The sequence below is a fragment of the Microtus pennsylvanicus genome, chromosome 7 (assembly GCF_037038515.1).
Source record: "Microtus pennsylvanicus isolate mMicPen1 chromosome 7, mMicPen1.hap1, whole genome shotgun sequence".
Lineage (NCBI taxonomy): Eukaryota > Metazoa > Chordata > Mammalia > Rodentia > Cricetidae > Microtus > Microtus pennsylvanicus.
The window spans coordinates 55,179,286-55,203,151 of NC_134585.1; the positions used below are offsets into that span (position 1 = coordinate 55,179,286).

A 23,866-nucleotide genomic window follows, 5' to 3' on the forward strand; every position below is an offset into this window, starting at 1 on the left:
GGGGGAGGCAGGAACCTCCAGGGACTATACCAAAACACAGAGCTCCAATAAATATCTGCCTTTGTTTTATCTGCACCCCAGGGAGCTAACACAGTAACTAGAGAGAGCAGCCCTTAAAGAAAGTGCCAGCTGGGTTGCGGGCGTACTGAGTTGGGGTAACTCCTGTTAGCTCCCGTAAGTGAGCAGGGACCAAAGCCTAGAATGGCAGAGAGAGCCAACCAGATTCAGTCTTCCTGCCCAGGGCTGGAGCCACAGATGCCATCGTAACCCTTCAGTGCCCTGACCTAGGTCTTTACACCCTGGTTACCAGCTCCCATGCCCCCTGGACTAAGAGTGGTGACTGTTCTCATTCCATGGTGACAGGAACATCCTCCACATCTCTGGGGACTGCACTCTGAAGCTCACGTCTGATTTCAGGAGACAACTGTGGGTGGGGCTGCAGGCGAAGCAGTTCTAGGAGGGCCTCCTTCTGTTCTGTGGCCAAGTCAGCCTTGTAGCGTTGTGCCAGTGTCAGAAGGCACTGGTGCCAGAGCACAGGCAGCTGGCGCTTCTCTGTCCGGAAGCCCAGAAAATGGAAGACCAGGGCATCGAGCACACGGTAGGGCAATGCATACTTCTTGTCCAGCAGTAGGCGCAGGAAGATGCTGTTGGCACCGCTGTACTCCATCTCTGCAATCTTCAGCATGGCCGCACTAGGAGGGAAGGTGGAGTTATGGGTCACGGAGGAAAGTCTCCCCAGACTGAGCCTTACCTACAGCATGTCTAAGGTGTCGCCACAGGCTCCTCATCTACTCACGACTCCTCTCCAGGATTCACTAGCCCATCTCTCCACCCACACCTCTGCGTCCAGCTTGGATAGTAAGCAATCCCTGTATTTGGCCACAGCCAATGTCTGAATGTCTCACCGCCCCCACCTTTATCACACGTTCTTCCTAGGTGTCCATTCATTTATGCAACCATTCAACTGTTTACTGAACACCTACTATGCACCAGGTCCCAGGACCCTGCTCTTGAAGACCTTCTCTTCTACTAAAGTAATCATACACACAGGTTTAAAAAGCCAGTCTTGCCAAGTCCTGGCCTCTCTACTACATGGCTCTCCACACTGGCCAGTCCCCTTCCACCTCGCCAACACTACCTGGAGTGCAACACAGGGATGGAGCACTTAGTGATGATGCTGCCCACGATGATGGCTTCTCGGAGGGTACAAGTGCCAGACTCGCACAGTGGGATCAGGATTCCTAGGCAGAGTCATGGAATCCTGGGGTAAGGGAAATGAAGCAGTACCCAACCACCCTGAATCTAAGGACCACCAATGGAATACAGCCATTTGTCAAGCAGGACCTCTGACCCCTCCTTTCTCCCCAACTCCTGGGTTTTTAACCTTTGAACCAGGCTCCGGGCTTGAAGAGGGCCTTCTTGAGTGCCATGTAGAGGTGAAAATTGAGCCGTTTGTATTCAGCAATGTCGTCTCGTACTCGGGGAAGCAGGACAAGGTTGTAGAAGCGCTGAGCCATGCGTTCTTTCAGGTTAGAGGCAAAAATCCTAGCAGGGTGGGAGTTTCCAAGTCACAAGACAGTCTGGTCCTGCCTGGCCCTTTAAATATCACTGTGGATGGTGCACACAAGAGGTTTTATAGTAAGATATGGGGACATCATTTCAGAGAGCTGTATATGGGAGCTGTGTGCAGACCACATCCCGGTCAGCTTAAAGAGAAGAGGTCAGCAATATAGGATGACACCCAAACAGAGGGCATGCACTGTCTCCCTGGTGTTGTTTTGTTATTTTATGTGTGTGGGTATTTTGCCAGCATTATGTCTGTGCACCATATATATGCCAGGTACCATGGACACCACAGGAGAAATCTAACTTCCTGAAGCCACCATGTGGGTGCTGGGAATTGAACCCAGGATTTCTAACCCACCGAGTTACCTGCCCAGACCCTAATATTTTCTTACAAGGACTGGGGCTTGAACCCATGGAGTTCTGTGCATTATTTAAGCAAGGCACCCGTAGTCCAGTTTTTGCTGGCCTCTCAGCTACTTGCTCTCCTTTCCCCATCATGAGGGGCCTGCCATCACCCGGAGAATCAGAGTTCTCAAGCTGTTCTCCCACACCAGGCCATAGCGTGGAAGCTATCTAAGCCCTTCTCATAGAAGTGTACCACAGGACTTTGTTCTACAAAGCAAGAGGACAAGTTAAGAGAATAATAAGGGGGAGAGGGATGGGCTGGCCCATGGCATGGCTAAGGGAGGCAGAGCCTGCGCACCCACACCCTGTCCCATAGGGCAGCCACCATAGCCCATCCATGCTACCTGGTAGCTTGATACATGGCAGCTGCAGTCCAGGCCTCGGGCTCAGTGACATAGAGGATTTGCTCCCAGTTGGACAGTGCAGGGATGATCTTAAAAGCCTTGGGCAGTTTCCCACTGCGGTACTTAGACAACACCTGGGGACGAAGGAGGTAAAGTCATCAGCACCCATGGTTGTGGTCCTGGCCCCCTCACTGTGTTCTCATGCGCTGCCTCACCTTACCTTCAGAACAATCCAAAAACACTCATTTTTCAGGTGACCAGAGTTTAGTGACTTCCAGGTAAGAGGCAGCGCAAGAGCCCAAGCCGACCAATTCTACCTCAGTCAGGTGCCATGTGTGAGAACCCTCCTGTTTTTAACCCTTACCTCCCGGACCCCTCTGTAGACCTCCAGGACTCGGGGGTCCAGCTGGGGCATGGGCAGGCCCGAAACCTCTGACATGACAGTCTCCACCTCTGTCTGCTTCTCAGTCAGCTTCTCCATGATGATGTCAGCCAGAGTGCGCCTGTGGAGACAGGGGAGGGACAAAGAAGTAGGGTCACTTTCAGGAAGCTTTAACATCCCCTCACCCTTTCATGGAAGGGCGAGAGGGAGAAGGAATAAACAAGCCATCCAGCCAGCCGTGGTGGCACAAGTCTTCAATCCCAACACTTGGAGACAGGCAGATCTCTGTGAGTTTAAGGCCAGTACGGTGGCCTTCATAGGGAATTTCAGGTCAGCCAGGACCACACAGTGAGATCCTATCTCAAAGGGAAAAACGAAAGCCACAAAACAGTCCCAAAACAAAACAGGGATGCTCCACAAACTTGCATGTCATCCCTGCATGGGGCCACACCAGTCTCTTACTGTTTCAGTTTTAGCATAAGTGCTTTTAGAAGCAAACAACTTACAATTCCCCGGATGCCGACAACCTGCGATCCCGCTGGGATATGTAGCTTCAACATGCCCACTTAGCCACCACAGACTGCTGCAGAGAGCGAAGGACCTGGACGTCACCGTGTTTAGGACAAAGCTAGCAGTGGTGTGGAGGTTAGGTCCTTGCACTCTGAAGCCAGTCTACTCAGGTGTCACTCTTCTGCCCCTGTACGACCTTGGGCCTGTCACTTTACTCCTTTATGCCTCAGTCTCCTAGCTATGAAGTGGTGACAGTAATAGGAAAACCTTGCCCAGTCAGCTAAGGGGTGAAATCCGAGACTGCATGGGCACCACTCAGAACTACCAGTCTAGAGTCAGTGTGTATCCCCCTAGGCTGCCTACTTCAAACACACCTATCACCGCAGGCAGAATGGGGAGCACTGTCAGAGTGCAAACTGGAGCTCTGGCCTCGTGGGTGTGACACGCATCTCTATCCAGGCAGCTTCATTCACTCAGGAGGCTACCACAGCAACACCTTCCTTCCATCATAGAAACCAGTCTTTAAGTCAACGACCCTCTTCTCAGCCTCTTTCAACTACCCTGAAAACTTTACTGTTATTGTTGTGTGTGCTCATGTGAAGTCAGAAGACTACTCTGTGGAGTCGAGTTCTCCTTCCACCTTAAAGTAAGCTGCGGGGACTGAACTTAGGGACCAGGCTTCTGTAGCAAGCATGTGTCGCCCACTGAGCCTTCTTGCTGCCTCCCCATTTCAGCCTCTTTAAACAGAAGCTATCAAATGAGGATTCAAAATTATTACCACGGCTTGGAGATGGAAAGACAACTCAGAAGTTACGAGCACTTACTGCTCTTGCAGAGGACCTGGGATCAGTTCCCATCACCTACACAGTGGCTGTGACTCCTGTTCTCATTCTTCTGACTTTCATGGGCACCAGGAATGCTCATGATGTACATACATTCATAGGATAATGAATAAAGAAACTGCCTTGGCCTAGTTGATAGGACAGAACTTAGGTAGGCAGGGTAGACAGAACTGAATGCTGGGAAGAAGGGCAGAGTGGCAGACACCATGGTTCTCCTGCCTGAGACGGCCGTTGGTTAGAATCTTGCCGGTAAGCCACAGTCATATGGCAATACACAAATTAATGGAGATGGGTTAAACTAATATGTAAGAGTTAGTAAATAAGAAGTTAGAGCTAGTGGGCTAGGCAGTGTTTAAATGAATACAATTTCTGGCAATACACAGATTAATGGAGATGGGTTAAACTAATATGTAAGAGTTAGCAAATAAGAAGTTAGAGCTAGTGGGCTAGGCAGTGTTTAAATGAATACAATTTCTGTATGATTATTTCAGTTGTAAGCTAGCCAGGTGGCAGGGAGGGAACAAAGGGCCACCCTCCTTGTGCAACAATAAAGTAAAAGGAAGAAATCAAAAAATAATTACCACCATAGAAGATTATAGTCTGCTGATGGCATCTGTGTTCTATGATCTGTAGGACACAGATTTTTTTGAGACAGGGTTTCTCTGGGTTGTCCTGGCTGTAGATGCCTCTGCCGGGTGCTGGGATTAAAAGTGTGAGCCACCACTGTGGCTGATGGGAGGTGCTTTTATTCCAGACATAGACGTAGGACTTGAGACTCTAAGGTTAACAACCCACCTAAGGCCTTAAGGCTTTATTAGGGAAAGGGTGAGATTTCAGTCTTTCAACCTCTAGTTTGGGAGCTTCCCAGTACCTCCAGTGTGTCCTAGATCACACGGCCTGACAGCACTTCACAGCGCCTCCAGTGTGCCCTAGATCACAGGGCCTGACATTGCTTCCCAGTGCCTCCAGTGTGCCCTAGATCACAGGGCCTGACATTGCTTCCCAGTGCCTCCAGTGTGCCCTAGATCACACGGCCTGATGGCTGTGTTCTCAAAGAACTTGACCTGGCTTCTGAAGATGCCAGCAGAAGTGCTCAGAATTCTGAGTCTCTTTTTCTACTGTCTTGTCACTAACAGCAAATTATAGAAACGTATTCTGCTAAGTTTATCAGAATCACAAAAGAGCAGATATGAGGTGGGCCCGAGTGCTGTCTGGGGACAGGCACATGGCCCAGATACACACTTTGTGACCTCTATTAGAGCTGTAGACATCGTCTGGGAGGGCTCCTCTCCATTCTATACATTCAAGCCGCTCATCATTTCACGTACACCACACTTGGAAGAACTGAGGAAGGCCACGTTATGCAGGGTCAGAATAAACTGGCTGAGGGCCTTCTGACCTAAACTCACTCCCCTCCACTGGGCCAGATATGTCTGCTCAAGAATCTGACCAGAGGCAGCCTAAATACCTGCATGCTTTAGAAGCAGCATTTATACCAGATGAAGATGAATCTGCGGTTCTACCTGGAGGCAGTTTTACCCTCTGGTGATATTTAGCAATGCCTGGGATAATTTTTCATTATCACCACTGGTATCTAGAAGCAGATGTCAGAGGAGCCTCAGGTTCTAGCTTCCACACACAGTAACCCAGCCCAAATGCCAGGGTGAGACTGAAAGCCCCGAATTAAAGGACACCTAAGATCTGAGAACAATACACAAGAACAAACACAGCAGAATGGACTCCAGATATTAAAAGGAATTGGGTAATCCAGGAAGTTCTACATTGGATGGACAAAAGGGGAGATATTTGGAGTCTGAGTCACGCCCATTCAGAAGGTTTGGTATTCTATAGCTGACAATGCTCAAACCAAAAGCTGGCCAGGGTATTTACTAGTCTGTGGGAATTTTCTACCAGGATTCACTGTCCCAACAATTAAGCAGCCCTACCTGACTGGAGGGTTCTTGTTCATGAACATTTCAATGGCACGTTCATCTTCGGGGTCCACAACCACCTCTGCTTGGTGGTCCACCCCGGTCATTTTGGCTGCCTTCTCCAGGGTGGGCCACTCCTCATCCTCATCATCAGATCCATCCTGTGGCACTCCCGGCCCTAAAGAGGAAGATAAAATGGTAAGCACAGAGGGCAGGGGCTTCTGAGTCCATTCACTTCTGCCATGTACCGTATGCCTGGGTGCTGGAGACACACGTGTGCAAAAAGGAAGGAGCACGGAGTTACCAACTATCTTTCTGTCTTCCGAGACTTTGCATGTTTCTTTGGGGGTGGGTGGGAGGAGAGGCTGAGACAGGATTTCTGTGTAGCTTTGGAGCCTCTCCTGGTACTCACTCTATAGACCAGGCTGGCCTCGAACTCACAGAGACCTGCCTGCCTCTGCCTCCCAAGTGCTGTACGAAAGGCGTGTACCACCACTGCCTGGCAAGACTTGGAATCTTGAGAGATAAAATACAACACATGAAACAGAGTAATGCCAGTAAATAATGATTGACATGCTGCTCCCAGTAATCTAGAAAGATCTACACACATGTAACCTGGTTAGTCAGATAACCTCAAGAAATAGACACTATTGCCGGGCAGTGGTGGCGCACGCCTTTAATCCCAGCACTCGGGAGGCGGAGGGAGAGGTAGGCGGATCTCTGTGAGTTCTAGAACAGCCTGGTCTACAGAATGAGTTTTGGGAAAGCAACAGCCTGGTCTACAGAATGAGTTTTGGGAAAGCAAGGGCTACACAGAGAAACCTTGTCTCAAAAAACCAAAAAGAAGTCAGCACTATCACTGCACTGAGTTCAAACTAAGACAGAAAAGCTGATGTAGCCAGAGCAGGCAGGTGGGATCCCGACTGCGCCTTCTTCCCCACCAGCAGCTTGCACGGTAGAGCTGAATCCTGCGCTAACACTAAAAGGATGGTAGAGGCAGTAGGTGCCCCTGGACTAATGAGGCTCTGGATGGGCGATGTGAGAGCAGCAGTGGGTCTCATGTCCTAGAAAAGGACTTTAATACTATCAGAATGTTGGGCATTAAAAAGTCAGAGCCAGAAATGGGACCATAGGGCCAGAAAGAAAAGGTACAGCCAACCTGGAAGGCCCCAAGGCTAGGCAGTGGTATTCAGCCTCTAATCAACCAATACACGTAAGTTACCCACTTGGACCCCTAGCCCCCAAATCATGACATGACACTGTGAATGCTTGGCCTCAGCTTTAGGCTTCTTTCTATCTAGCTTTTTTTTTTTTTAACCTAAATTAACCCATTTCTATTAATCCATGTGCTGCCCTGAGGCTCATTCACCTTATCTAGGTACTGTTCATCCTGTTTTCCTGCTTCTTCCATGTCCGGCTGGCAGGTCCATGCTGGGCTGGCCTTTTTTCTCTCTGCACCCCAGACCATCCTATACCTCTCTTGCCTAGCTACTGGCTATTCAGCTTTTTATTAGACCGATTAGGTACCTTAGGCTGCATGGCAAAACAGCAATACATCTTTACATAGTTATATAAATCCAATACATTTTTAGATAGTTAGACAATTACTCTGCAACACAAACAAAAGTAACACATCTTTACACAGTTAAATATTCTATTCAGCAATACTCACTCATACAGTCAAGGATGACCTGGAATTCCTGATTCTCCCGTCTCCACCTCCCAAGTATTAGAATCATAAACATGTACCACAATGCCTAACATTGAACTCTTGACTTTTTTTGAGAGACAGGGTCTGACCATGTAGCTTTGGCTGGCATGGAGCTTGCTCAAACTCACAGATATCCATTTGCCTGCCTCTGTTTCCTGAGGATTTATAGTCATGTGCCAACACACCTGGCTGACTTTTGAAACATCACACATAGCTGGCAGAGCACCTGGAAAAGAGTCTAACAAACCAAAGGAGTAGAAATACCGTACAACAATAGATCATTTGCAACAGAACTGGACTAAGGGTATACATAGCTCAGAAGAGCGTGCATAACACGTCCAGTGAGAACCGTTTTTTAAAAATTTTGTTTTTAGATTTATATATATTATGTTATGTGTATGCTGTTCATCACAAGTGTGCCTGATGCCCAAAGAGGTCAGAAAAGGGCACATGATCCTGTGGGATTGGAGATACAGAGAGCTGTGGTCTGCCCTGTGAATACTGGGAACCAAACACCAGTCTTCTGCAAGAACAAGTGTACCCTCTCCCTCCCTTTTTTTTGAGACAGGGTTTCTCTGTGTAGCTCCAGCTGACTGGAACTCACTACGTAGTCCAGGTTGGTCTTAAGCTTGGAGATCTGTCTGCCTCTGCCTCCCAAGTGCTGGGATTAAAGGTGTGCATCACCACTGCCCAGCTACGAACAAGCTTTCTTAAGATCCGAGGACCAAATTATTGAGAGTTTTCCTCTGCTCTCTACACATCATGGCACACAAGTGCACACAAAATAAATTAAATGTTAAAAAAACAAAAGAAGGCAAGTGTTATGAAACGAACAGGGAAGAGATGGCTGTCGGCATCTGTGAGGTAGGTATCTTAGTTCTGCATGCATGCGCACTCTTGCATCGTGTGTGCAGCAGAGGTGAATCTTCGGTGTTATTCGTCAGCATCTGATGACCTTGTTTTTTTTTTTGTGACAGGGTCTGGCTGGTTAGGCTTCAGCCTAGAAGCTCTGGGATCACAAGCTGCCGTGGGTGGAGGTCAGGGCTTCATGCCTTTCAAAGCACATATTTTATCACATGAACTATCTCATCACCTCCCTAGTTCGTGTTCAGACCAACAGCAGAGGTGGGCCAAGCAGAGTGTGTTGATCTCTGGCTGTTGAGTGGACTACAGAGGTTACAGAACACAATTATGATGCTACCCCAGTAATTAAGGGGAGAGACCGTGGTCCTTTAAACAGGAAGATGTTAATGGAAAGTGACCAGGTTCTGGATATATTCTGAAGACAAAATCATCGGGGTTCACTGACTAATCAGATGTAGAATGAAGAGCCAAGATTCTGCTTTGAGTCTGGGAAGGCTAATGTGCTAACAGACTCCATGGAGCAAGCGGAGAGATGTCAGGCAGACAGCTGGATGTTTGTTTACTGGAAGAAAACGCTGGGAGTAGTCATCAAACAGATGGCTTCAAACTGAAAATCCGCTGACAGCAACACAGGAGGACCAACAGCTCAGGCCTGCCTTGGTCACAGAGCAAGTGCAAGGTCAGCAGGAGCAAATTAAGGAAACAAAGTATAAAAAGTAAAAAAACAACTTTTAAGGGCAGGTGTGGTACCAAACATCTATAATGCCACCACTCGGAACCAGAGGCAAAATCAGTAGTTCAAGGCCATTGTCACCTACACGAGGAGTTTGAGGTCATCCTGGGCATGAGACCCTACCTCAGAACACCTAAAGAAAGCAGGTAAAGCTACTACGGCCCTAAAGTCATAATCAATTATCTCAATACTGCTTTAGGGACAAAAAAGAATGGAAAACTAAGCAACCGGAGATCAACAACAGTTCCTTCCCAATGAGACATGTATCAAGCACTTTTCACTCATTTCTGCGGCCCTCGCACTTCTAAAGCACAGTGTTTGCCTTCCTCTGATACTGGAACATTTCCCGTTTGCTTTCCGGATCTTAGTTAGAAAGGCACGAAACCTGGGATACCTGCCCTGGAGAATTAATAGCGGTTTTGTTTTGAATAGGAATATATTCATTTTCTTTCACTCTCTTGAGGGACAGGGTTATACTATGTAGCTCAGGCTGATCTGGAACTTACTATATAGTCCAAGAGGGGCTTCTGTCTTAGCTTCTCGAGTGCTGGGATTACAAGCGAGCACCGCCGCTCCTGGCTGGAACATATTACTCTATCCTTAATGTTCTCTGCTTTGGGATAGATTTCTGATGCTTACAGCAGGGACGAGTATCTTGTTTATTTTGGCATTAGGACTGCCTAAATTCTTAGCACAGTTAAAAGCATTAACTCAAGTAGCCCACATATACTTCAAAAGCCCAGAGTATAAATATTAGAACTTGGTGTGCGCGGTCACTTCCTGTTGGCTTAACTCTGAGGTTCCGAAAGCCAGAGGTGGAAGTGAAGGACCACGCGGGAAAGAAAAGCTGCCTCTTCTTTTTAATTCCAACCCAGTATCCGGATGGACTGCGGTAACCCAGCCCAACCCACCACTGCACCTCCTGTCACTCACCCAGCCGCGTGGAGCGCTCTCGCGGTTTTGCAGGCTGGTCTCCAGTGCCATGTTCGGTCTCGAGTTCCTCCTGCTGCTGCCGGGCTTGCTGCAAGATCCGTCTGCTCAACCGGGGTCCCACATACTCTTCCTCCTCTTCGACCCCGCGACCTCGCCGTTTGTCTCGGGTTCCTGCGCGCACCGCATTCCCAGCCAGAATCTGCTCGGCCAGAGGTGCATGCTTCTCCTGATTCCCGGCCCCACGGGCCACCTTGAATTTGGGCATTTTTCTAGAAAAACTTGCCCACAAGGTTTACACGTGGGGAGCCGGCTTTAAAGCTATGAGTGCGCTTGCGCGCTGAATTCCTGTGACCAAGAGATTACTGAGAGATCACAGCGCCTCCCAGCGTTCGGAGGCCGGAAGTTCCTCATATACCGCCATGTCTCGTAGAGTTCCGGGGCTTGGAGCTGGACTCCCCAAATTCTCAGGTACTCTCGTTGTCTGGAAGAGGTGGAAGTCCGAGTCACCTTTTCCAGAACTCATGAATGTAGGCTAAGGTGTCCTGTCAAAGCAAAGCGCGCCTTGGGGGCGGAGCCGGGTCGATGACGTACTAGAAGCGTCACCTCTGGAGCGCTCGGACACGCCCCTTTCCTTTGGGCGCGCCGCCCTGGCGCCCAGTATTTGCGTATTTCCGGAGCCCGATGTACGACTGCGTCCTGCCTTAGGTGGCTTCACCTCCTGTGGGCCTCTGAATTCTCAGTTCGGGTGTTTGGAAGTGCCTCCTTTTTGACCCTACGCCATGGGAGTGACTTGGTAGGACTGCAAGGGCTTCTGTGGGGCGGAGCTTGGGGTCGTGAAGGCTCCTGTAAGCTTGTAGTGGCCCCGGGAGGGAGATCGGGACCGAACTTCTCGGGTCCTCACGGGCTGACAAAGATGTCCTCAGGTCGTGTGGAGCAAGGGACACCGTGTGGTGCTTCTTCTTTCCCAGACGCATCCCTTTGGCAAAGAGAGTGCTTTGTCCCGAGAGCCTGCCTGGGGTTGTACCTTCTTTTTCTTGGTATTTCTTCGTGTCCGTGAGGACATAGTACTGTTGGGAGTAGAACCCAAAAGTTGCATATAGGGTTTTTGGACTAGGAATTATTTGCAGGCAGGGATAAAAAAGGGATCGAGGAGAAAGTGCTTTTTACATTTTACTTGCAATTATAGCAGCCTGGCTTTAATTTGTCCACTTTAAGATATTGGGGCTAGCGTCAGGGGGAGGGGAAAAGGAGCTTTGAGGATTTGGAGATCTGAGTTCAGGGTCATTAACTATTCAGGAATCACTTCCTAAATGTTTGAGTTAGTTTTGATTATTGACTTTTTATCTTAAACATGTTTTAAATCTCACTTGGAAAAAGAGAGGTGGTTAGTAACGTCTGGACACTGCTTTTCTTTCCCTCCCTCCTTCCCTTCCTCCCTCCCTCCCTCCCTCCCTCTCTCTCTCTTGGTTTTTCCAGACAGGGATCCTCTGTAGCTTTGAAGCCCGTCCTGGAACTAGCTCTTGTGGAGCAGGGTGACCTTGAACTCACAGAGCTCTGCCTGCGTCTGCCTCCCGAGTGCTGGACACTGTGCTTTTCTGGGCATTAACTAATACTAGGTCTCACACTTAAAAAAAAATCTTGGCAGTGGTGTGCACCTTCCCAGTTAGAGAGGCCTGGAGGGCAGGGTACGTGAAGTCACGAGCAGCAGGGTTGTTCTGTGAAAGTTGCCTGTGGGAAGTTCTTCAGGTAGCCCAGGCTCTTGCATGCTTTTTAGTGCCCACAGTTGATGCCTGAAGCCTTATCTCAACCTCATCACACTGTAAATAGTGCCTGTCAGCAATGAAAATGGAAATCACAGCCGACTCAGCCCTAGAATCCCACCATGCCCCATCTTTATGTTTAATGGCCCGTTTAGGCCAGGCTGCTCTGTAGCTTCGGAGTCTTTGCCTCTGACTACTACATCCTGGGATTACAGGAGTGCGCCGCCAATGCCTGCCCACCTTGGGTAATTATACAGAGAAGGTAATTATACAGAAAAAGGTTCCCTGTCTACTAGTATCTCTTCAGCTTTCTCAGGATTCCAGAATTTCTGTCACAGGGTCACTTTATCAAGTCTCTTCTGTTTCATATATTCCTTATTGGTGCTTTTTTCATAAAGAGAAAAGTTTTTAGTAACAGTAGGGTTCTTCCTTAATAGACTTATCTGATTGATTGTAAAAGAAGACAGGGTTTTAAAAACATAGTAGTTTGGGGAAATTTTTGATTTTATGAACAGTTAAATACCATCTGTGTTATTATTTATTCATTGTTCATGTTCATAGGTCTGAACCAAGTGTGCGCCTGTAATTCCAGTACATAGGTGAGCAGCAGCAGGATTGCTAAAAGTGGGAGGTCAGTGGGGGCTAATGTAGTGAATTCCAGATCAGTAGTGGCTGCAATGTGAGTTCGTAATCTCCAGCAGTCTCTCTAAAAATATTTTAGCAGATTGCTACCTTGCCAGTCATTGTGACTCATGTCTTTAATCCCAGTATTCAGGTAGCAGAGGTTAGGTAGATTTCTGAGTTAAAGACCAGCCTTGAACTTGATCTACAAATTGAGTTCCAGGACAGCCAGGGCTACACAAAGCAACCCTGTCCCGGAAAACCAAATAAATAAATAAAATTGAATGAGTATTAGCAGGTTATGACATCCCTAGAGGCAGTGTAGGAGAGTGGGTAAAGAGCACAGGTGAGGCCCTTGGGAGGCAGAGGCAGGTGGAGCTCTGTGAGTTTGAGGCCAACCTGTTCTACAGAGTGAGTTCAAGGACAGTTGGGTTACACAGAGACACCCTATCTCAAAAAAAAAAAAAAAAAAGAAAAGAAAAAGAAAAGACAAGACAAGAAAACCAAATCAAACAAAACAAAACACTCACAGGTGTGGAGAAATCAAACTAAACAAAACACTCACAGATCGGAGCCCATTTGCAGGACTTTGAATCTTATCTATACTATCCATCAACTGTACGACCTTATGCAGACTGTTTAGCCTTTATAGTGCAGTTTCGCCAGTTGCAGTAAGTTGAGGTAGGACAAGACCTTTCCGGGGGCCGCTGGAAGAGTCAGTCACTCCATCTGAAGGGCCACACCTTTGATCCCAGTACGTGGGAGGCAGATTTCTATGAGTTGGAGGCCAGCCTGGTCTACATAGTGAGTTCCAGGACAGCCAGAGCTACATAGTGAGATCTTGTCTCCAAAAAGAAAAAAGAAAAGAAAGAACAATCATCTGAAGGCTCACAGGTCTTACACATAGCTGGTGCTTGACAATAATTGCCTACCGCTCCATGGGGAAGCTACCATAAGGTGGAAACCTAGTAAATAGTTGCAGTTCTTGAAAGAACTGTTGGGTATCTTTTTCTAGACTTATACCCTTGAGGGCTGCTTCACACTTTTAGTGCTGGTAAATGGAGTGCTGTGGTGGTTCTGACCACAGTGTCCAGAACAGTAGCCACCAGCCTCCAGTGGTTCAGGACCTGACAACAGCAACCTGTGACAGTTTATTTTGACTCACTGTTTGAGCCCAAAGAGTATGAGGTGGCTAGTTACATTGTGTTTGTAGTCGAGGGTGGAGGGAATGTCCCACTCAGCTCTTTTATCTACACCTCAGTTAAATATAGACTCTCATAGATGTGGTCGGGAGTCTAAGAAATAGATCTCAGCCAAGTGTACCCTGTAATTCAAGCCCCTGGGAGGTTAAGACAGAAGGGTTGCTAAAAGAGTGAGGTCAGCTTGGGCTGCGTGGTTGTGAGCCCCCGTCTCCAACAAGTAACCAGTGATTGTAGTTTCTCTCAGGTTGGCAGCATACACCGTCACATTCATTGAACAACTCAGTGATACTGGATGTGTGCAGTGCGTACCACCTAGAATCTTCACAGAATGTTGGCACACGTGTCTTCACTGGGGATGTGGTAGAAAGCTTAATGTCCACGTGTGAAACACTTGAGACCTGTGCTCTGCCTTTTAGAGGAACTCTTGCAGACTGTGGGCCTCTTTTCAGGTTTGAGGGACAGGGATCAGAGTTAATGTTGTCTAACGTAACGCCTAGCGCTGTTGGACTGTGACCTGTCTGGAATGAGTGACTGAGCCAGACACGTGTGCTCTGGACATCGCTGACTTGTTCTGTTTTCCAGTGTGTCCCAGATGCCTGTGGCTGAGGGCAAGAGTGTCCAGCAGACGGTGGAGCTCCTTACCAGGAAATTGGAGATGCTCGGGGCAGAGAAACAAGGGACGTTTTGTGTGGACTGTGAGACTTACCACACAGCTGCCTCTACCCTGGGCAGCCAAGGTCAGTAGATGGCTGTGAGCAGATGGCGGGCCCTGGCTTGGAGTCCCACACACATTTATATTTATTGGCATCTATTTGTGGTGCTCAGATTGCAGTTTGAACCTACTTGTTTGTTTAGTTAAAATTTTGTTTTTATTTTTAATTGTGTGTGCATGCGTGTGTGTGTGTACGCGCGTGCTCGAGAGCATGTGCACTCGTGCTTCTGTGTGTGCATATTTGCACATGAGTGCAGGTGCCTGTAGAGGTTAGTGCTGTCAGATTCCTTAGAGTTAAGAGTTACAGGTGGTTATGAGCCGCCTGATATTGGTACTGGGGACTGAACTTGGATTCAAGCCCAGCCTGGGCTAGAGAGTGAGAACCTTTCTTGGGAAACAAAAATTGTCTACAAGAGCCAGAAATACTTTGTTCACTAATAGGTTAGGGCTGAGGTGATGGCTCATTAGTTGAGAGCACTGGCGGTTACTCAAGAGAACCCGGGTTTGATTCCCAGCATCCACATGACAGCTCACAGTCATTGTAACTCCAGTTCTAGGGGATCCGATGCCCAGTGCCTTCTATGGGCGCCTGATGTAAGTGGTGCACCAACACACACGAAAGCAAAAACAGTTGTGTGCATAAAAGTAAAATATTACAAACCAGCTTCCCAAGAGCTGATGCTGTAGTGGTAGAGCACACGCCAAGCATGTGTAAAGCCCCGGGTTCAATCCCCAGCAGCCCCCCTTTCTACTCAAAGTCCTTAGCTGATTTTTAAAAAGTTCAAGGCAGTGCAGCTTCATGTAGTATGAATCAGATATGAAATTACAGTGTATAGTATGCTTTTTTCTTCTTTTTTTTTTTACACAGTTTTTTTTTGGGAGGGAGTTGTTTTGTTTTTTATTTTTGGGTTTTTTTGAAACAGGGTTTCTCTTTAGCTGTAGCTTTTTTTTGGAGCCTGTCCTGGAACTAGCCTGTCTTGTACACCAGGCTGGCCTCGAACTCACAGAGATCTACCTGCCTCTGCCTCCTGAGTGCTGGGATTAGAGGCGTGTACCACCACCGCCCAGCTGTAGCATGATTAATAAAAACCCAGAGACAGGTATTGGGGTTCAACCTGAAGGTCAGAAAAGCAAAGCAGCCAGCCACTGGCTTTTACCTCTACCTCAGTCTGAAGTGACGATCCTGCCTCCAGGAATCTCAAAATGAGACTGTGTCTGAGAGCTGTCTCCTTCTGTCTTTTTTTTTTTTTAAACTTTTATTTATTTATTTATTTAACTTTATTATGTTTGTTGGTGTGAAGGTGTCAGATCTCATGGAACTGCATTTTCAGACAGTTGTGAGCTGCCATGTGGGTGCTGGGAATCGAACCCGGGTCCTCTGGAAGAGCAATCAGTGCTCTTAACCGCTGAGCCATCTCTCCAGCCCCCTCCTTCTGTTTTATATTCCTCTCTAGTACTGGGATTAAAGGCATGCGCCACTACTGCCTTTTTCTATGGTTTCTATGGCAAACTAGTGTGGCGACTGGGATTAAAGGTGTGTGTCACCACTGCCTGGTCTGTAAGGCTGACCAATGGGGCTGTTTCACTCTCTGGTCTTCAGGCAAGCTTTATTTAACATCACTACAACAGTGTATAAACCTGAGAACAGAATAAGATCAACTTTGAGTGACTCTGAGGGATAACATGCCATTAACTGGATTTGTTTTGTTTTCTGTTTTTCAAGACACGGTTTTAACTGGATTTTAAAAGAGATGGAAGGTGTGAATTGGCTACAGACAGAAGGGATGGGTGCTGGAGATTCAGTGCAGAGTCTGCTATATTCAGCAGGGGGCAGCAGAGAGGCCAGTGCAGTACAGGGAAGGCCCTGAACTCCCCTACTCCCGCCATCTTCCCATTACTAACTTTTTAAACAAAACCTCAGTTTTACTTTATTTATCTTATGTTTTTAAACAGGGTCTCACTATGTAGCTCTGGCTGTTCTGGAACTCACTACATAGACCAGGGTGGCCTTAAAATCAGAGATTTGCCTGTTCTGCCTCCCAAGTGCTGAGGTCAAAGAAGTGCACCCTATACCCAGCTTTATTTTATTTATGTAGATGGGTGCCCATGAAGGCCAGAAGGGAACATAGGATGGATCCCCTGGAGCTGAAGTTGCAGGCACTTCAGCCCAGTGTGGATGTTGGGATCTGGACTCTAGTCCTCTGACAGAACAGTAAAGGATCAGAACCACTGAGCCATCTTGACAGCTTCTTGTTATACTCTTATCCCTGCTAGAATTAGAATTCCATCTTTTCTGCCCTGTGGGTGGAAGACCTTCCACATCCTCCTTCAAGTCCTCTTTTTCTTTTGATCTTTTCTTATGCTGACGTCTTAGATTTCTGGTCCCTTTCAAGTAATCACTTTTTTTAAAATTTTACTTTATATTAATTAATTAGTTAGGTCTTTTGAGATTAGGTTTTCTGTAGCTTAAGCTAGCTGTGGCATTGCTTTGTAGCTGATGACTTTGTGTTTCTGCTCTTCCTGCTTCTATGTCTCTAGTGCTAGGATCTTAGGTGTGCATCACCACATTCAGTTTATATGGTGCTGGGACTAGAACCCAGGTCTTCACGCATACATACTAGGCAAGGACTATCATTACCAGATCTTTTTTGTTTGTTTGTTTATTTAGTTAGTGTTTGTGTGTCCGTGCACATGGTTGTGTTTGCCATGAGATGTGTATGAAGTTCTGACTGCCTGAATACCTCGAGACAGGACCACCCACTGTGGATAACTAACTGGCCAGTGGATCTCAGGATCCACCTCTCTCTGCTCCCAATGCTGGGATAACAGGTGTGTGCAACCTTGCAGGCTTTTTACCTGGGTGCTGGGGATTAGCACTTAGGCCCTCACTGAGCTATCTTCCCAACCCCATTCCCATTTTTAAAAGTAGATTTTTGCATCTATTTATATTTTTATTTCATGTGTCTGTACATGCACCCTAACAAGGAAATAAAAGTCAGGACAACATGCAGACATTGGTACTCTCTTACCATCATATGGGCCCCAGAGATCTTGTCAGTCTTGACAGCGAGAGCCTTAACCTATTGAGGTATCTTCCCGGCCCTGTTTATCTTTTTCCGACGGGGTCTTGTTGTGTAGCCCAGGCTGATCTGAAACTTGAGGCAATTGTACTGCCTAAGCCTCTTGAGTACCCATGAGCTACCATATGGCGTTTATTTGGAGACTAGGTCTCCTTTCGTGGCTCTCCCCACCCCAGTTTCAGCCTTCCCAGTGCTAGGATCCTAGGCTTGAGTCACTTTTGTTTGCTGTTGTTGACTCCTGACCTTTTTTTTTTTTTTAAATGTCTTGTTTTTTGTTTGTTTTTGCTAGGGGCAGATTATAGCAGGTAAAGGTGCTTGTCGCTGAGTCTGACACTCGTGTTTTATCCCCAGGACCTACATGGTAGAAGGAGAAAAAAGACTCTCCCAAGTGCCCTCCTCTGAATCATACACATCCTATGACCCGCATGTGCCCATGCTGCTCAACATAAATAAATGTAAATTAAAAGACTTTGGGGCGGGGGGCTAGGGAGATAGCTTCATTGGTAAGCTTCTTGCCTTGTAAGCATGAGAGTTTGAATTTGGATCCTTAGACCCCACTTTAAAACTTGGGTGCAAGCCAGGTATGGTAGTGCATACCTTTAATCTCATTCGAGGCTATCTTAAAAAAAAAAAAAACCCAAGCTGGAGAGATGGCTCAGAGGGTAAGAGCACTCGCTGCTCTTCCAGAGGTCCCGAGTTCAATTCTCAGCAACCACATGGTGGCTCACAGCCATCTGTAATATAATGAGACCTGGTGCCTTCCTTGCCAGCAGTACATTGTATGCTTAATAAATAAATAATTTTTTTTTTTTTTTTTTTTGGTTTTTCGAGACAGGGTTTCTCTGTGGCTTTGGAGCCTGTCCTGGAACTAGCTCTTGTAGACCAGGCTGGTCTCGAACTCACAGAGATCCGCCTGCCTCTGCCTCCTGAGTGCTGAGATTAAAGGCGTGTGCCACCACCGCCCGGCAATAAATCTTTAAAAAAAAAAATCCCAGAACTGGGGAGGAAGAGACAAGAGGAGGATTCCCTAAGGTTTGCTGGCTTGATAGTCTTGCTCTGGGTTCAGTGAGAGGCCCTAACTCAAAAACTAAGATGGTGACTCCACACTTGTGCACATATAGATAGCACTAATTGGACTTAGTGCATTCTTAAGAACAGAATAGGGAAGGACATGAAGGAGGAGGAGCAGGCAGGGTTTGAAGATGGATGCTTTTAAATGTATAGCAGATATTTCAAATTGTGGGCCTCTGTTCTCTCTTGTAGTGTATTTTGGTTTTAGTGTTTTGACTTCTTCCAAGTCCTATATAACCAAATATATTCATAGCTCTCCCTCCTTGGAGAAAGTCTGTAGAAGACCAAATAAGAAAGGCCAAGTCTGATGACCTGAGCTTGATCCTCAGGACCCACAGGGAGAAGATGGATAATTCTATCCTAGGGTGGTGCTTTAACCTCCACCTGAGGGCTATGATGTGCGCACATACACTGGCACACACAAATAAATGTCTGAGGGTAGGGGGAAGAGTTTAGCGCGGGGTGGTGTACACGCCTTCAATCCCAGCATTGGGAGGCAGAGGCATGGGAATCTGAGTTCGAGGCCAGCCTGATCTACAGAGCTAGTTCCAGGAGTTCCAGAATAGCCAAGGCCACACAGAAAAACCCTGTCTCAAAAAACAACAATAACAAGGGGGTGGAGGATGGAGAGATGGCGCAACCATTAAGAGTCCTGCTCTTCCAGTGCACCCAGCACCCACATGGCAGCTCACACTTGTGACTCCAGTTTCAGGGCTTCTGACACCTTCATACTTGCAGGCAAAACACCAATAAACATAAAATAAAAATAAATTTAAAAAAGAATGAAGAGAAAAATACCAAACCAAAGCCAACCAACTAAACAACCGTAAAAATGAGGAAACTCACTTGGCAGACTGGAAAGGGGCTTCACAGTCCAGCTTGAGGTCCCAGAGCCCGAGTTCCTCTGTGGTGTGCTTGCTTTCCTAGTTGTCTCCACTGACGTTTGCAGTTATTGCCCTCACTCGCAGGAGGCACTGCTAGCTTTTTAAGGCAGCTCAGCTTGGCTGTGGCCTGCTGTGCTAGCCTAAAGTTCACAGTCCCCCGTTCCAAAGCCTCTGCAAGAGCATTTAGATGTCAAATGAGGCACAAGCTAAGGTCCAGAGAGATGTGCCAAATGTTGCTTCTGTTTTACTTTTAAGTTTGAGGTTCTGGGACTGGAGGTTGGGGCTAGTCCAGTACCTATTGCTAAGCCACACCACCAGTCCTTAGGCTTTTGTTTTTGTTTTGTTTTGTTTTTTTATCAAGGCAAGGTTTCTCTGTAGCTTTGGAGTCTGCCCTGGAACTAGTTCTTGTAGACCAGGCTGGCCTTGAACTCAGAGAGATCTGCCTGCCTCTACCTCCCGAGTGCTGGGATTAAAGGCGCCGTGCCACCACTGCCCAGCTTCAGTCCTTAGTTTTACTTATTACAGATGAGAACATAAAAGAGTTTCTGTGTGGTTTACTAATCATGATAAAGTAGCCATCTGCGTGCTCACCGCACAGCTGCTCTCAGCACTCTGAGAATCCCCTGGTGTTCTTCAGGTGTATTTAGCCCCTGTTATCTGGCCGGCTTTTCCAGTTACCTGGCTCCTCTGGAAAAGGTAGCATTTACCAACTACCAGCTGGCCTTGTTTGGTGCACTTGACCTGTCCTGGGGTTTGTTGATAAAAGTCCTGATGATGAGTGGGCCATCTGTCCCTTGCAGGCCAGGCCGGGAAGCTGATGTACGTGATGCATAACTCTGAGTACCCCCTGAGCTGCTTTGCCCTCTTTGAGAATGGCCCTTGCCTTAGTGCTGACACCAACTTCGATGTGCTCATGGTGAAGCTCAAGGGCTTTTTCCAGAGTGCTAAGGCCAGCAAGATTGAGACCCGGGGTACTCGCTACCAGTATTGTGACTTCCTGGTGAAAGTGGGCACGGTCACAATGGGGCCCAGTGCCCGTGGCATCTCGGTGGAGGTAAGACCTTGGTGAAGGGCAAGCAGAATATGCTGTGGGCTGCACAGTAAGGGCTCTGGAAGTTTTCCAAGCCCTGCTTAGTTCAGATGGACTCTTCAGTATCTCCCCTGCCTCTGTTACAGGGGTCTTTTGTTTGGGGCATGGCGGGGGAGGGAGGCAGAACCAAGGAAGCAGAGGAATAAGGATATAGATAGGCACCAACCACCCTTCCCAAGAAGGGCTGGAATAGACAGTTTTCTGAGGGGTGTTTAGGAGGTGGGATGTCAGTCACGTGCCTGTATACCCCTCCTTAGTATGTTTTATGAGAGGTCGCCAGAGCTATGGAACAAAACTGTCCCTTTTGGAACCTGTCAGTTTTCATAGTGAACAAGAATATGCATATGAAATGCCTTCATCTAGGTTTTTAGTTTAAGACAAATGGCTACATTTGTTTATTGTGGATGTAGGTGTTCATATGCACAGCACGTGTATAGAGATCAGAGTAGTCAGTTCTTCCTACCATGTGGGTCCTGGGGATTGAACTCAGGTTCTCGGGCTTGCGGGCAAGCATCTTTATTGGCTGATTGCCTTCATCTTTGAACCTACGTATATCGGTATTGAGGTGGCATATGGGGAGTATAGTGAAGGTTCACAGCCCCTCATGTGTCCAGCATTAACTGAGATTCAAAAAACAAAACAAGACAGAAGTTTGTAGGGCCTGTCTTTTGAAATGTGTCATTTAGTAGGCAAGCAAAGCTAAAACACACTTTTTTGAAGCTAGTTTAGAAATACCAGCTGGGCGATGGTGGCTCGTGTCTTTAATCCCAGCACTCAGAAACCCTGTCTCTGAAAAGCCAAAAAAGAAAAACAAGAAAGAAATATCCTGAAAGGTATTTGGCTCAGGGACTGAGGCTGTTGGATGCCTGTAGTTGCGCCATTCCTGTAGAGCAGTGTAGAGAATAAGGGACCCCAAGGCTGGGAGTGCTGGTGCCTGCCTCCTGTCTCAGCACTTATCACATAGAGGCCAGCTTGGCTGCATAACTAGTTCAAGGCCAACTTGAGTCGCACAGTTAGATCCTGTCACAAAAATAAAAACCAGGGGGAACTTAGTCTGGGAAGTGTCCCAGGTAGAAAGACGACCCTAGTGGCAGTTTCTTTTCAGGACTCTCCAGGGCCAAGATTCTCTAGCCTTGTCAGTTTGTGACTTTCAACGGTGACGGTGGCAGGAGGAGGGAGAGAAGCAAGCCTCATCCTCGTCCTTACCCTTGCTGTCTGTTCTTCTGTCCCAGGTGGAATATGGCCCTTGTGTGGTGGCTAGTGACTGCTGGAGCCTCCTGCTTGAGTTCCTACAGAGTTTTCTAGGTAGCCACACACCAGGGGCTCCCACAGTATTTGGGAACAGACATGATGCTGTGTATGGACCAGCAGATACCATGGTACAGTACATGGAACTCTTCAACAAGATCCGAAAACAGCAGCAAGTGCCAGTGGCTGGGATCCGCTAGTGACTGGCAGCTGTCCACCTGTTGAGCTGTCACCTGGGTACTGCCCAGGAGGAGCAGGCTCCTAGGCCTCTGCCCCCAGCTGGTTCCCAGCTGTAGCTTGTGTTCTGGGGCTCTGAACTCCCTTCCTGACCCCCGTCACAGCTGTTTTTTACTTCATCCCTTAACTGGATTTGGCTTGTCCTCAACGATGGTAACTGTGAAAGGTGGAGAAACTTGGGCCTTCCTGCTGTGGGGTAAAGGTAGGACAGGGTTGTTCCTGCCATCCCTGAAGGGGAAACTAGTATGTGACCCCAGATCCTGAGGGTTTGGTATCGGCCACACTGCTGTGAGAATCCCCGCTCTCCCCTTTTGCTTGATGAGGTGGCTGGCCTCTCCTAGAGATGGATGGGTGGCACAACTGGATTGCTCTCGCTTTCTGACCTGTTGGCTGCGGTGATTTGAGAACAGAACTGAGTCTGCTGAAGTGTTGGTTTCATCCTTTGAACTCTTTAGATTCCCTTTCTGTTTTGAATAGTGTGACCCTATAGGCTAAGCTGCTGTAGCAAAACCAAAGCATGGGGCTCTTACTGCACATTTTTTTTCTTACCTAATAGCTCAGAGGCAGTCAGTTCCACAGGGCAGAAGTAACTCTAGGGTTAGCACAATTAGGCTTCTTATGTCTTGTTGTTCAGGCACTGCCATACTGGTTTGCTACCACAGGATCTAAGCACACTCATTAGCTCCATATCACTTCTAGAAGAGAGAGAGAAGGGTGGTTTCCTTCCAGCATTGCTCAGATCTCTGCAGACACGCTTTTCTGACACTCAGCACGGCTTTGTTAGGGCCATCTGTTGTGCTTCACAAGTTGTCTTGTCACACTCGAGTGTGCCTTGAAGTTATTCGTTGACATGGTTGCTCATCTCCCTCTTACCTGCTACAGAAACAGTTAGCCAGGCTAGTATTTGAGATACACGTAGATAGGCTTGGCAACATTGCTAATATACAAAGTGTAGCATGTCCCTGAGGAGTCTGTGCTCAGAGGACATGTTTCTGCAGCAGCTGTGAGGCACTGCTCATGTGTGCCCTGGTATTGACTGGCAGGGAAGCTCAGCATCCCTTCCTGGCTGTAGGATCTGCTATCCACATCGGTTACTGTTACTTCTTGCTTTTGTTGTTAATGTTTGTTTATTTTATTTTTGTACTTTAAAAATTGAGATATGTTTTAGATATCACAATAAAATCTATAAATACTACGTTTTTGCCTTCTGTTCTATATTTGGTCTTATTGCAGTGTATCTACTTTGTACTTTTGATAGGTTGCCTCAAAGCCTTTGTGGATGAGACAATGTGCAGGCAGAATTTTGAATGTGCATGGTAGTGAAAACACAGATGTTAAATGCAGTAAACATGGACTCTTTCTTAGCTCCTACATAAGGGGCTCAGTTTCTAAAAGGTAAAGAGAAGTGTACCCAGTCAACATCTTCATTTTGGTGTGTTTTTTTTTTTAAGATTTTGTTTTTAATTTGTGTGTATGTGTATGCGTGTATGCTTATGTACGCGCAGTACCATGGGGGGGCCAGAAGAAGGCATCAGATTCCCTGGATATGGTGTTAGAGGCAAATTTGAGAGCTGAGAATTGAGTCAGGTTTTCTGTAAGACCAGTAGGCACGCTCAACTACCAGGCTGTCCATTTGGTTCTTTTCCATTTGTGCTCACATATGACTGGTTTTAAAATAGTGACATGAGCTCAAGCTTGAAGAATGGCCGGCCACACAGGTACTTTGCTTTGTCCTTGTCA

At 47.3% G+C, this 23,866-nt stretch overlaps 3 protein-coding genes across 8 annotated transcripts in view; 2 read left to right on the forward strand and 1 right to left on the reverse strand.

The window, feature by feature from the left end:
- Positions 1-43: 43 nt before the first annotated feature.
- On the reverse strand, positions 44-10,486 carry Bysl (bystin like). The gene is made up of 7 exons (XM_075980881.1): positions 10,222-10,486; positions 5,996-6,158; positions 2,680-2,818; positions 2,316-2,449; positions 1,385-1,545; positions 1,139-1,241; positions 44-692 (listed from the first exon to the last, which is right to left on the reverse strand). Exons 1-7 carry the CDS (start codon positions 10,484-10,486, stop codon positions 347-349), a joined length of 1,311 nt encoding a protein of 436 aa, XP_075836996.1. The 3' UTR covers positions 44-346.
- Positions 10,487-10,611: 125 nt separating this feature from the next.
- On the forward strand, positions 10,612-23,321 carry Med20 (mediator complex subunit 20). 5 transcript variants are annotated; one of them, XM_075980892.1, is made up of 6 exons: positions 10,878-11,014; positions 11,698-12,243; positions 12,543-12,580; positions 14,387-14,541; positions 20,352-20,605; positions 21,874-23,321. In XM_075980892.1, exons 4-6 carry the CDS (start codon positions 14,397-14,399, stop codon positions 22,087-22,089), a joined length of 615 nt encoding a protein of 204 aa, XP_075837007.1. In that variant the 5' UTR covers positions 10,878-11,014; positions 11,698-12,243; positions 12,543-12,580; positions 14,387-14,396; the 3' UTR covers positions 22,090-23,321. The 5 variants fall into 5 exon arrangements, with proteins under 5 accessions (XP_075837008.1, XP_075837007.1, XP_075837003.1 ...); XM_075980890.1 differs by lacking the exon at positions 12,543-12,580 and having other exon boundaries at positions 10,889-11,014; XM_075980891.1 differs by lacking the exon at positions 11,698-12,243 and having other exon boundaries at positions 10,900-11,014.
- The window catches only part of Usp49 (ubiquitin specific peptidase 49), a 76,896-nt gene continuing 67,483 nt past the window's right edge, over positions 14,454-23,866 (forward strand). For both annotated transcript variants that reach the window (XM_075980873.1, XM_075980868.1), the window contains exon 1: positions 14,454-14,541. The gene's annotated coding sequence lies outside the window, so the exon portion shown is untranslated. The remainder of the gene's footprint in view (positions 14,542-23,866) is intronic.

Coding starts and splice junctions, on each gene's coding strand:
- Bysl (XM_075980881.1), bottom strand. CDS start 10,486: ATGCCCAAATTCAAGGTGGCCCGTGGGGCCGGGAATCAGGAGAAGCAT. Junction 6,159..10,221: donor AGAGCGCTCCACGCGGCTGG/GTGAGTGACAGG, acceptor CTTCCTCTTTAG/GGCCGGGAGTGCCACAGGAT. Junction 693..1,138: donor ATCCCTGTGTTGCACTCCAG/GTAGTGTTGGCG, acceptor CTTCCCTCCTAG/TGCGGCCATGCTGAAGATTG.
- Med20 (XM_075980888.1), top strand. Junction 14,542..20,351: donor CTCTACCCTGGGCAGCCAAG/GTCAGTAGATGG, acceptor TGTCCCTTGCAG/GCCAGGCCGGGAAGCTGATG. Junction 20,606..21,873: donor CCCGTGGCATCTCGGTGGAG/GTAAGACCTTGG, acceptor CTTCTGTCCCAG/GTGGAATATGGCCCTTGTGT.